This window comes from Lagopus muta, chromosome 4 (genome assembly GCF_023343835.1).
Source record: "Lagopus muta isolate bLagMut1 chromosome 4, bLagMut1 primary, whole genome shotgun sequence".
NCBI classification, from domain to species: domain Eukaryota; kingdom Metazoa; phylum Chordata; class Aves; order Galliformes; family Phasianidae; genus Lagopus; species Lagopus muta.
The window spans coordinates 18,085,265-18,098,949 of record NC_064436.1 but is presented as its reverse complement, the minus strand read 5'-3'; the positions used below and the strand labels follow the sequence as shown (position 1 = coordinate 18,098,949).

At 41.0% G+C, this 13,685-nt stretch overlaps 1 protein-coding gene across 2 annotated transcripts in view; it reads left to right on the top strand.

The window, feature by feature from the left end:
- SEC24B (SEC24 homolog B, COPII coat complex component) overlaps positions 1-7,231 on the top strand; it is a 43,586-nt gene extending 36,355 nt beyond the window's left edge. For both annotated transcript variants that reach the window (XM_048943255.1, XM_048943254.1), the window contains 4 exons: positions 1,036-1,140; positions 2,168-2,260; positions 3,579-3,682; positions 4,289-7,231. In XM_048943255.1, the coding sequence (XP_048799212.1) occupies positions 1,036-1,140; positions 2,168-2,260; positions 3,579-3,682; positions 4,289-4,403 (417 nt within the window). In that variant the 3' untranslated portion in view covers positions 4,404-7,231. The remainder of the gene's footprint in view (positions 1-1,035; positions 1,141-2,167; positions 2,261-3,578; positions 3,683-4,288) is intronic.
- The last annotated feature ends 6,454 nt before the right edge of the window (positions 7,232-13,685 follow it).

Here is a 13,685-nt window from a genome sequence, read left to right as displayed (position 1 = left end):
GCTTCCAGTGGAACAATAAAGCATAGGGTCTGTTTAAATGTTAGTTAAGCCTCATGTTAAATTACGTAAAGGAGTGTTAATCTGCTGTTTAATATTGGCTCACTTTGAAATATTTATGTGAATTGCTGCTCTTAAATCTCTTTCTGTAGAAAATTGTAAGCTTTAAAAAAAATTGCAAATTTTTCTGTTAATACTCAATTCTTGGACTATTAAGCATAGTATGGAACTTCTACAAGTGAACTGCAGTAGCTTAATTTTCATGTTTGCATATAAATCCTGATTTCTTTTGTATTATAATATGGAATTTTTATTTATTTATTTGTTTGTTTGTAGTCTTGTTCTGTGTGGGGATGTGTTTAGCCTCCAGAATGTGTTGCTCCTTATGTTATTCGCTAAACGTTTCACAGGTTTCTTCATAGCTATTTAGCTTTATCCCGTTTTAATCTGAAATATGGCTGGATGTTGTTTTGGCTTGTTGGCGTAAGTTTTTGTCAGCATTGCTCTAGCAGATTGTTTCATCAGATCAGTCTTACTGCTGCATATACAAGCCCATATATTATGTTTAGCTACCTCTAACAGGGAGGATATTGAATCATGGAACTGGAATGCAAAGTATTGAATCATTGTTAGGAGTAGAATTTGATATTTTTTTCTTTTGCAAAATTTGATTAGTGAAGTGAAATGCAATGAGAAAACCTTTGAAGGTTGACTGCAGAAAATTTTGTTTAAGTATAGCTTATTTTGTAAGCTTGGTAATTTACAGCATGAAAAAGGTTATTACATATGTGGCTTAGTGAACTTATCATCTAAAAAAAAATAATGTAAAGCAAGCTTTGGTTAAATGACAAGTTAGAATTTGTTGATACAAGTCTGATCATTTAGATTTAATGTAGCATTTTTTACATGAGAATGCTCAAAATGTTGCTGGAGATTACCTGTGCTTTTTCCTCTTTTGGCACATCTGGTTAAGACAAAAATAATGATGTATGAATTTTTTTTATATTACTGTGTTACTGCCTGTTGTTTTCTTTACAGAGTACAATACATGTGAATGACAGAGTTGTTCCTCAGCCTCCTCTTCAGAAGTTATCTGCAGAGAAGTTGACAAGAGAAGGAGCTTTCCTTATGGATTGTGGTTCAGTAAGTTACTAGTTTTATATATTCAAGATGCACTCCGAATTGTTGAAAGCAGTCAGTTTTCAACAATAGTTCCAGTGTAAGGCTTTCATATTTTGGTTTCTGGAACATCTATAATACAGATTGTATATTAAGTTGCAAAATGTTCCTTTTTTCACACTAAATAAATTGGCCAAGAACCATAGCTGGGACCTTACAAGAGTTCGTATCAACTCTTTTTTCTGACAATAACGGATTTCCATTTTCAAAAGTTTCTTTTAATGGATATTAAACTGCAGGGGCTAAAGTCTGTCTAACAAAGCACTTAGCCATAGAGGGGGGGCGCTTTCTCAGTTGTGCACAACTCTAAGTGGTTTTATGGTATGTGGCTCACATGAGGTAAGAGTTGCAAGAACAGGGGAGTTGTAGGACTTGATTAAAACCTGTAAATACAGTTGAAGTTAATCTTAGGAATTACCCATAAAACGCTTACTGGTACAAAACGTGCTACTCCTGTAATGCGATAAAATATTACACTGCTCTAATGGCACTGTAGAAGGAAAGCACTTGAGGGTTCGGGAGCTAAGTGTGAATGTCAAACTAGTTGCTCTCTCCTTATGTCAGCAGTAATTGTTTCAGTGTGTTTTGATACATGCTGCTTTGTGTAACTTGTTGAGAGCGGAAGTCCGTGTGCAGAATTGGATCCAGTGTGCGACTTTAGTAAGATCTAGGTTTTCTATTTTATGAGGTAAAATGCATTAACTGTACCAACATAGACACATCCTGCATCCTTGCTCTTTCCTTATTTGCATTTTAACTTAATTTTTTTTTCTTTTTTTACTTTTCTCTTACTCCAAATGGTATCAATTATTCCTAAGGTAGGGTTGAATTAATGAATATAGAAGTGGAGTGCAGCTGGTGACACAAGCTCTCAGGTGATAAATTTGCATGAATAGTGTTTCCTGGTAATATTGTAATTATGTTACTACCTGTCTCCTTTTCTAAAATGTAGGTACTAACCTTTATTTAAACTGATTCTGATATCTTACAGAATTTTTATATTTGGATTGGAAAGAACTGTGATAACAACTTCATAAAAGATGTCCTCGGATATCCAAACTATGCGTCAATACCCCAGAGAATGGTAAGCATTTACTGATCTGTCCTGCTTAGTGCTTACATTTGGAATCTGTATTTAATCTAGTTTTTGTGCACTGTCAGTTTTTAATCATGCAATTGAGAATAAGATTTTTTTTTATAACTCGTGTCTCACTTCTTGCCAACTCCCTAGGATGCAGAAGTTGTCAAAAGCTTTTAAGGAAAGAATGTACGTGTGTTCACTGAATGACAAAAATTATTCATTAACATTACTGCTTTTGGGACTTCTGTGGGACTTCTGTTTTTTTTAATGCATGTGGGCTTACAAAAACAGTGTGGAATTTTGCAGATAACTTTTCTTAGACTTTTTTTAAGGTATTCGAGTAAAGTTCTGAATGGAATTGTTGCATTTGTGATTTCTGGAAGCTAAATCTAAATGTGTTTTTGTGGAAGCGCATAGGAAGAAATTTGCTGCTCATAGAGCTTGAATAGCATGAAGGGAAAGAACATGAAATTGGAAGTTATGAGAACAGGTCAGAAAGATCGGTGAGCTTTAAGACTGCTATAAAATTGAATGCTTGCTAAGGGTTTTCTATTTTGTTCATATTAGCAACTTAAAATTGTTTCCTTGTATTATAACTGGTGGTAGAATTAGTTGACGTTTTCAGGAAACAAAATGAGAGGATGGTTAAGAAAGTATCAGGTGGTTAGATAGCATTTATTTTAATGAAAAACGAGAGAAAAAAACTAACACGTGAGTGTTCATCTTTGCTTTTAAACTATATCCTTTACTCATTTACTACAAAGGCAGCAGCAGAACTGTTTTTAAATGTGTGGAGTTTTTTCACCGTATTAGTCATCTTACGTTGTATCAGAGCAGGAGGCAGTGTATTTATCTCAGTGAATGACTCAAGCAAGCTGACGTTTTGTTTGGTTTTAGCTCATTCCCAATCAAATAGTCAGCTGTCATCTTTGCTTACGATTCAGATTTTGTTTCTCTGTGTTTTATTTCACCTCTCAGTAGTGCAAAAGGCAATTCAGAGGAACTTGGTCGACAGGGGAAGAAAGCAGGGAAAATGTGCGAGCAGCATTTTAAAAGGATTATTTCCTCAATGAGCTCGCTTTCTAAAATCTTTGGCACTTCAAAGGCAACTTAGGTTAAAAGTGTGTTATGTCCTGTATAACAGATAAATACCAAAATTCTGTACTTCAGATGAAGAGAAAATATAGCTACGTAGTACGCAGTAATTTTGTAATAGAAATGGTGGCTATTGTGTCATTGGGTCACGTTGTGAATTTCAGGATCTGTTTATTAAGATAATTTTGATAATAAAAGGTAACTTCTTTCCATTTCTTTCAACCAGATGCAGCTTCCCGAGATAGATGCACTTTCTTCAGAAAGGACACGATCTTTCATATCCTGGCTTAGAGACAACAGACCTTTAAGTCCTGTTCTTCAAGTAATAAAGTAAGTATCTCATTTAGATATTGAGTAATTATTGGTGGGTTGCGTTTGCAACTTGTTGTTGACACTGATAAAAAATTGGAGTATCTAGGTCAGACGAAATTAAATACTGTCCCCTCTCCAGAGAGTATGATGTTGTTGTCTAAAACCCCTTCACAACAGAAATCTGTAAGTTCTGGTTTTAATCTGTGTCGAGTTTTAGTGTAATGTTTTCAGAGCTCATTGCCATCAACATAACTTGCAACTTGGAAAAACTAATTCGTTTTTACGCTTCCGTTCTGATATTGCTATGAGACACTTGAATATCGCCTGCTTTTCTCTCACATTATCTGTTAAAAAGATCACAGAATTATAGGGGTTAAGGGGCCTCTAGAGATCGAGCCCAACCCCCTAAGACACTGCTGCTTGACTGTATATTGCAGAATTGAGATCACTTCCCTAAGAGTTGTTTTTTAACTTTGGGTTATTTCTTCTGTAGTGCATTTAAGCTGAGTTTGAAATTCAAAAGAAGAGTTAGAAATGCAGTGGAACTTAGGTCCCTACGTAAATTTACAGTAGATTTCAGTTTGCTCAATGTTAGGATTAAAAGACCTCCTTCTGTTCTTTCAGGGATGAAAATCCTGCCAAAACAGATTTTTTTCAGCACTTAATTGAAGATCGGACAGAAGCAGCTTTCTCTTATTACGAATTCTTACTGCATATTCAACAGCAGATTTGTAAGTGAAGAAAAATAGACCAGAAAAAAAGAACCCGGCTCCAGGTAGCATTGGCCGAGAGAAGCGTACGGGAAGCAGCAGAAGTGGGTGTTTGTTCTTCACGATATGTAGTAACCAGGACTGTTCTGGAAACTTTACAGCTAAAGGAGAAGTATACGTTTCCAGAGGAATTTTCCAGATATACTTCAGTGTAAAAGTGCTAGGAGCAATGGAGCTGTTTCACTAGTAATCTTTGAATTGGTTTATACACGTTTCCAGTAGTGCAGCGGTATGGTGCTCTGTTTATTGCAAGCTGGTGAATTTATGTAGCTATGTGGGATATTTCCTAACGAAATGTACAATTAAGTAAAGCCTTTTTTCTTACGTTTGTTATGGTAGCCCTTCAAAATTCGAATTCTTAACCAAGATGTCAAAGGGCAGTGCTGTATGTTGGTTGTTTATATGAATTTCTTTTTAAAAGGGATGATTCGTATTTACTAGAGACTTCAGCAAATTCCCTGCGAAAGTTGTAGAATTTCACTAAAGTAAAATAATTGTAGAAATGAAATATATAATGTACATAAGTGTTACATTTGTAAAGAAAATGTAAAAATGTAACTAAAAAAAGACTTAGTTTAGTGTACGGAATTGTTGAGTGTTCAATGATGAATTGTTTCGGTCTCAAGTTGACTATTAAAACATGCTTAAAAAAAATCCGTGTAGAAAGAACACAACTTCTTGTTCCGTTTAATTTTTAGGCGAATTTATTTCAGATCGGCTTAATAATTAAAAATATTTTGCTTTATCGTGTCTTCTTTATATCTCTGCAAGTATCACGTTTTTGGAACTGAACTCTAACTGAACGACATGCCGTGGAGAACATGCTTACAGCTTTTTTTTCACAGACATCCAAAACCGTGGAATGGTTTTAAACTGAGACAGGGGCGGTTTGGGTTAGATACGAGGAGGAAGTTTTTCACACAGGAGTGGTGACACACTGGAACATGTTGCCCAAGGAGGCTGTGGATGCCCCATCCCTGGAGGCATTCAAGGCCAGGCTGGATGTGGCTCTGGGCAGCCTGGTCTGGTGGCTGGCGACCCTGCACACAGCAGGGGGTTGAAACTTGATGATCTTTGAGGTCCTTCTCAACCCAGGCCGTTCTATGGTTTTCTAACCTGGAAGGGAGGAACAAACGTTGCATAATCTGAAATGAGCTATCAATACAGTGGTTAAAGTTGCTGTAGCTCTCCCTGTGTGTTGACCTAAAAGACATATCTGTTAACCTTATTTTATTTTTTGTAAACTGCTATAGTCTCGGTTCAGGCTTCTGTAATTTATTTTGTCTGCAATTAGAGTAAACGTAGGTAGTCACCCAGTCTGACCTGATGCAATTATTTCTGCTGTGATATAGAGAGGAAAAAACAAGGGAGGGGGGGAATAAATGAACTTGCAACAATGAAATTGAAGGTATTAAAATGACTTTATATTGCCAAATGACATAACTGTTTCATCTTTCTGAAGCTGTCTTCTTGTTAATGTTTTATCATAACTTAATGGTGGAGTTTCAGATAGATTTAGCCCAGATTTTTAAGTTTTGATTCAAAGTTAGGATGGTGTGGTTTTGTTTTGGGTTGGTTTTGTTTGTTTTTTTTCTTTTGAGGTATAATAGAAATAATTCACAAAGCATAGTCAATCATGCGTAGTAGTTGGAACTTTTTTGTTTGCTTAAGGAAATGTGACTAAAATGAAATAAGTATCCCAAGGTAATTGGTATGAATGCATTTTATTTTAAAGTGGTCTTTTAAACTATTAACATGTTGCGTAACTACCGTATCCCCTGGAAACAGACCTTGAGTAGTCAAGAGAAAAAATGTACTAGCTATGGTTTGCAAATGCTTTAAAAGCTACACTACTTAAGTTGTTCAAGTGTTATTCTGCATGTTAGCACCAACTCACTGTTTGGAGGAAATATAATTTGTGTGTTGTCTTTAAATGTGTTTAAGTTGCCCAAAGATCACTTGACAAAAAAATTCTGTTTAGTAAATGATCACGTAATAAATGTCTGTGGCAATGCTGAATGTTGTTTCTAAGTCAGACCACAAGGATTTCAGTACCGGCATGCTTCTTCGTAGATGACTTTGCAGTAATGAAGGCTATTTGCTGAAGAGTGGAGCATTTCAAATATCACTTGTAATTGCAAAGAGGCTAAGAACATCTTTAGGTTGAAATGCCTCATGATATCTGCTTTTCATTTGTATATGTAATCACTTCTGCGGAATCACAAGGTAAAGTTCCAGCCAGAAGAGAGTAATGTAAAGGCAGGCAATTGGACCCATGTCATTCTGAGGCAATTAACATGCTTGTTACATGAAAGTTGATGGCTTGTAGATATAATTTCAAGTAGTGAAACGCATTACTGCAGCTGTTCAGCTCTTAGATGCCGAGGTCAAGCGAAGCATCAGATTATGTTCACCTCACTTGTTCAAACACTGACCATTCTATGTTTTTTTCCCCTTTATTTTAAATTTTTGGGTGGTTCTATGTGCTCGCGTGTCGCTGGCTCCTCTGTCACCGTCATGGGGATGGGAAGAGTTTTGCTGCAGTTCTGGAAGGAGAGGTCGGAGCACTCATGGACGGCTCGGGAGGGCAGAGCTTGGCACCGATCACACTCACTCTTGGTGTGCTCTGGTGCCACATTCTCCAGCTCACTTTCATGCCGTGAGCTGTGATGGAGATCACGTACCACGGAGATGCTCAGGTGTTACTGTGACGGTGAGCAGGTGTATAAGCACATGTGTAGGTGTATGTGTATGCTATGCTTTTGAGCAATAAAGAAGCTACCTTGGGGGTAAATCAGCCACTCTGAAATGTGTCGTTTTTGCTGTAATTTTTCTGTGAGGGAGCAAATTGCTATCGTCAAGAGCAGGATCCTCACCCGCCCCTTTTCCAGCTCAGCAGCCGGACGAAATCCTCAACTTCTTTGATGGCTCTGATTAGCCGTTATGCTTTCTGTATAATATTTATAGAAATCATTTGTGATTTTATCGAGTTCACTTTTTAGGTACATGAGTTGATTTTTATAGCATAACTTTTTCTTTCTGAGAAGCACGGACACAGTTCTTCAGGCTGAGCGAAGCGCGTTTTGTTTTTTGGGCAGGCCTTATTATTGCTGCACAGAATTTTGTTCCCAGAAGGATGTGATTTGCTTTGGTAGAGTCACAGATTTGTAATGCCACAGTTATTTGGTGCGTGCTGAAACTTTGCGGCTGCCAGCTATTTTGCTTCCTCCTGGCTTGCGTGTGTTAACTCCGTGCTCAGAGAAATGCTCTGCTTCCACTGCTCTTGGAGTGTTCCTGTTACTGAAGAGATCCTGTTACTGTATCGTTACAGAGAACAGATGTGTTAGCACAATCAAGCGGACAATTGCCATTTTTTATTGGCTGTTGACAAACAGTCTGAGTCATAAAACACTACAAGGAATGACTTTTTAATTATTTTTTAAACACAGTCAAGTTCGATACCAGTTTGACACTGCAGAGAAACTCGGATGGATTTGCGTTGTGCAGCCATTCACCTACATGAGATTTCCAATTTAGTTCGTGCTGTGGATATCTGTACCAGGCTGCCTGCAGGCCCCAGGGTTTTCAGCTGCTGTTGAAAACAAAGCCTGAGTTATGAGTTGCTTGTAGCTTTGTAAAACCAGGTTCCCTTGCAGTTGCACAGTCCCCTTTACCAAAACTGTTTTTGTGCTGCATGGAGTTGCTGGTATGGCGACGGTGTCTCCTGCAAGGGGCAGGCAGGAGACTCCGTCACGAGGAAATAATGAGAGAACTGCAATGGGAAGACTGTTTTTTACAAAGCAGGAGTTCTGTTCAACGTCATTAATTCAGCATGTGTCATGCTTTTACGTGTGGGATTCTCTTAATTGTACATCTACGCCATAACAGTCGCGTGTAAGCTACAAGATGGGTTTGCGAGCGTGCCCGTGAGAAGTGCTACAGATTTGTTTTCCTTCCATGTTAGGAAATGGTGTATGCTTGTTGCTGAGGAAAGGATTCTTCCTACTTGCAAACTGCAGCCAGTTGGGGAGCCACTGGCTTCGGTTACCTGCAGAAAGCAAGGCAGTGAATAGTTTTGGTTTTGTTGTTCCCAGTGTCACCTCTGTCTGTCAGAAATGCTTCTTTTAGTGTTCTCAGCTGACAAAATGTTGGCTATCGCACTCTTCAATCTGTCCCTAACTTTGTCTCGCCCTTCCTGTGAATGACTTCTAGATACTCGTGTTTTCTTCTACGTTGTCATAACCCTTTTAGTGTTACTCATTTCCAGTCTGTCCTTTGTTTTTAAGCAGTGTGGGAATCATCAATCTAGATGCATTGAATAGCCACAGGAGAACTTAAAATAGGTTTTTTCTTTCTTTCCTTGCTCTGTTGTTTCCTTTTGTCCCCTCCCAAGATAGTCCAGCAAGCTAGCAACTCTAGGACATCACAGGCAGCTACGTAAGAAGCAGGTTATCATTGACTGTCTTGTGCGGTTGAGTATTCCGCTTAAACGCGCTTTGTCCCTGCTGTGTACTTGCAGCCTAAATGGATCCCGTGGAAATGGAGGTATAATCGAAGCTGAGAGCTTTCCACTTCTTTTCCTTCTCTTTCTATAACATAAGTTTGCTTGATGATCCAAACCTTGTTTTCCAATTCAGAAACCTTGTGCTTTAACTGGAGCATCTCACCAACATCACACGCTGTTCCTTCCAGCACTTTGGGCAAGGCTTTTTTCTGTACCTGTGAAAAGACTGATTAACTCAAAACCTTACAGAATGTCTGCAAAATTGCTCTGCAAATACCTCAGGAGTGCTGAAGATTTACTACAAATCACTGCCAGAGTGCTAATACTTAGAGCTGTTTACAAACGTAGCGCGTGTGTTAGCATTAGTCTCTTCTCATTATGCTTTTCTTTTTTTTTTTTTTTTTTTTTCTTCTTTCTTTATGTTCTTTTTATGTATTAAAATCTCTTGTGGCACTGGAGAGAAAGCAAGCAGTATGCGTGTTCTCAGCACCCTCTGCCCGAAGCGAAAGGAGCTAAAGGAGAGTTAATGTAATTGTTAGAGCCAGAGTCGATTGCTCCAGGATCTTTTCCACTGTGGCAACATACTTGCAAGTTAGTAGCAAAGATAATTTCTCATGGATTGCTGGCTGCCAGCAGGCTTACTGCAGTCTGGTGGGAAGGCAGTAAGCTCTTCCGAGCCTGGAGGTGTTTCACAGCCTTGTAATACAGCGTTCATTATGAGATGCCTCTGTTAAAGGGCATCTAGCACCAGCTCTGGCTCTAGGTTGACTCCCTTCTACTTTCCAGTAAGATGAAAGGGAGAGACAGGCTCTCTCCCAAGCTAAATGTCCTAAGCCGGGGCAGTGAGCCCAATGAACAGTTAAGGCCTATGTTCTCTGAGCTGGAAAGGGAAAGCTAGGAAGATGGCAGATCTCAGTCCTGCCAGTTACTTGCTGTGACCTTTTCCGTCCTCGTCTGGCTCGCACATCCCAGATCATCTCAGCACTGCACCTGAAAGTGCAGACATTGCCATCTGCAGAGTGCTTTGTGTCTGCCAGACTGACCGCTGCTTCCTGTGGGGTGGGAAGATTGACGTGCTCTATAAATGTGCTGCTGTGCATCGCTTGTAGCTGATTGAGTATATGAGTAATTTGTGCTACTTTTGCTGTGAGGATAGATGGCTCACAGGGAAGGGAACAAGGACGTGAAATCCAGGATTCCCAAGGGTTGGGAAACTGTGGATTATGACTCTGAAGGTTGAGTTTGTGTCTGGTAAGTGATTCCCTCCTATTAGAGTGGCTTTATCTGCTATAACACAATAGCTGAAGAAGACAATAGAAAACAAAAGTGAGCATTGATTGGCCACTTGCCTGCTTAAGATTTTATCTCTTCTTTTTGGTCTATGAACCAATTCATGCGCGCCTGGCTGGCTGGGGTGAGCAGTCGCATGCTCTGCACGGCCATATCAAGCGTCAGCTGGCAGTGTGTGGTAAACAGCGTCGTGCCAGCGTGGTAGTGCACAACCTTCTGCTGCTGTGGAGGGAACGTGTAGTGCTCCCTTCAATGAGGAAAGAAACGTTTCACTGTGAAAACAGGGAACTCGCACTTTTAGAAGCTGCACGCATCACTGTAAGCAGACGGTGGCTAATTCTGTCTCAGAGGGGATTTTAATTAGTCACAGATTTCCTCCTGTATGAAAGGGAGAACTCTTTATTTCCCGTGAATGAAAGCCACCACAGATCACCATACACTGGGTACTTCAGGAAAGCACGCTATGTCCAGTGAGAAGCACATGTGGTCCATGGGCAAAGGCAGAAGGCTTTACCTATGAGAAGGACTCAAAGGGCACCCCAACACAGAATTAAAGACAATCAACTTACTGCTGCCAGGCTACAAGAAGCAGTACGAAGTTCCAGGAGGAAGAGGAATTTCGGAGGCCATCAACTGCATTGCGCCTATGCCCTCCAACCTGTTTGCTAGACCCTTGGGAATGGGTGGCCAACCCCAGGAGAATGGCAGCATTTCAGCTGACACGTGGTTGTTATCTTCATATGCTCCTCTGTATCTTCTGCTGCAGCTCACGATGAACTGCAGTTGCTTCCAAAGAGGAGCCCAGAAATGATTAATGGAAAACATTCTGCCTGCCTTCATTCTGCATTTGCTCCTTTCCTATTGTATTGCCACTTGCTGGCCTTGTCTACGCAGCTCTGCCGAGTTTCAACTCCCACCAGTAGCATTTTCCTTTTCCCTTCACGGTCTGTGCATTTTATGCTTTAAAACACGAATGCCTCCCAAGAAATGGTGTGCTTCCACATTAAAGTTATACTGTAGCATTTAGTTGTGGTTCATATTCATCGTGGAAATTAGATTTTTAAGATGCTGCTTTTCCTCAAGACCAAGCTTTTCCAGACACTTTCTCACTATGTCAAACAGATTAAATTATTCACAGATTAAATTATTTACAGATTAAATTTCACAGATTAAATTATTTAGTCTGACTAAATATCGTTGCTTCAGGTACCTACCGCTTTCAGAGGCTGCATAAACGCTGAAAGAACTGTTATGCACTTCTAAAAATTTATTTATTGCAGTCCATGTGCAACATGACAGCAACTTTGCAGAACACTTCCCATTTCTCATTAAGCTGCCAACTGGTTTGGAAGGCTTGGCTCTTTGTTATTAACGCATTGAGAAGTGTTTTCATGCACCTGGGTGCCCAAGCACTTCATACAGACCTCACGTCACCCGAAATCCACAAACACTGCCTGCATGTGGTACAAGATTCTGAGGAGAGCTGAGGACCAAGGTTCTTACAAGCTTATCTCCTTTGAGTGCTGCAGAGCAGTATGAAGACAAATGCTTACTGCTTTTTAAAGATATTGCTGCTTAAAATGGCAGTAAAGTGGCCTCTTCCTGGATAACGCCAATGAAAGGCTTTACATTATTATTATTTTTTTTTTTTTTATAAAAACAGCCTGTTTTACTATCTTTTACCTCTTTTAACTAACAGCCACTTTTACTCCTCACCTCTTTTAATACTGGTGAAACTGGGAAAAGACATTTCTATTGAGAAGAAATGCATAGACTCATCACAGAATAGCTTGGGCTGGAAGAGACACCAAGGATCATCAAGTTCCACCTTCCCGTGCCGCAGGCAGGGCCACCAACCTCCAAATCTGATACTAGACCAGATTGCCCAGGGCCCCATCCGACATGGCCTTGAAGATCTCCAGAGATGGGGCATCCGCAGCAGCCTGTTCCAGCACCTTGCTACTCTCTTTGTGAACAATTTTCCCGTGACCTAACGTAAGCTTTTCCTCCTTGAGCTTAACGCAATTCCCCCTTGTCCCTTCTCTACTGAAATTAAAAGTGGATTCCTCTCCTGTTTATAATCCCCTTTTAAATGAGGTCACCCCACACCTTTCTCATCTTCATGCTGAACAAGCCCAGCTCCCTCAGCCTGTCTTTGTAGGGGAGGTGCGCCAGCCCTCTGATCATCTTCGCAGCCTTCCTCTGGACCCTCTCCAACAGCTCTCTGTCTTTCTTGTACTGGGGACCCCGGACCTGGACGCAGTACTTCAGACGGGGCCTTGTGAGGGCAGAGTAGAGAGGGACAATCACCATCCCATCCCTGCTGGCCACCCCTCTTCTGATGGAGCCCAGGATACAGTGGCCTTCAGAGCTGCAGCAGCAACAACTGCTTTGAAAATGCTGTTCCTGAAGCGTCTCCTTACACGCTGGGATGTGTGATGGAAGCCTCCTCCTCGCTCAGCATGCACTGCTTTGCGCTGAGAGCATCAGGGTGAGGAGCAGGGGTGTGGGAGCAGCTTTGCCTGCAGGTGCGAGCAGGCTCAGTGTTCACCTGTGCATGGGGAGAGCTTGTTCCTTTTGCTTCGTGTACTGCAAACATGAGAACTGTATTTTTGGAGCAGTCTCATAAAGAATTTTCTTTAAGAAAATAATCAGGTGCCCTTCCTTTGATGTTCTGAATGGGGTTTTTGTAGCATGTTTTGGTGTTTACACAAGGAAGCGGCAAGAAAAACTGGGCAGAACCAGAGCGCCTGGATGGGCTGGGATGGTAATGTGGCACCCTGCTTTCTATGCTCCGTGGCTTCCGGCGGTGGGGTGAGGCCAGGGCTCCTTGCCAGCCTTTCCCCGGCTTCCTGCTTCGAAGCCTGGCAGCGCAGGTTGCCCTGCGTGCTGCAAACAGAGCTTTCCTCTGAAGGAGCGAGAGCCGCTGCTGCCGGGTGGTGCAGCTCTCAGCTGCAGCTGCTGCCTGTGTCACTGACACACTTTGTTTGTATTTATTGCATTAGTTCGAGAGAGGGTAGTTGAAATTCCTTTCCCCCTTCTTATTCTTTTTATTTCTCTGCGTAGGTGAATGTGCTGATAGCAGCCTCTGTACGCTCTTTTGTGACCATCCTCCTTGTCATAGTTCACAGTTCCCTAAAGCTGTCCTATCTCCATAGGAGAAAAGAGAAGGAGCTAAGCTCTCACTCACTGCATGTTGCACATGCAGTGAGTGTCCCCTTCACACAGAGGGTGGTGATGCACTGGAACAGGTTGCCCAAGGAGGTTGAAGTTGTGGATGCCCCATCTCTGGAGGCATTCAAGGCCAAGCTGGATGTGGCTCTGGGCAGCCCAGTCTGGTGGCTGCCAACATTGCACATAGCAGGGGGTTTGAAACTTTATGCTCATCGTTGTCCTTTTCAACCCAGGCCATTCTATGGTTCTATGATTAGTGTTACAGGGTGGTGATGAGGATGAA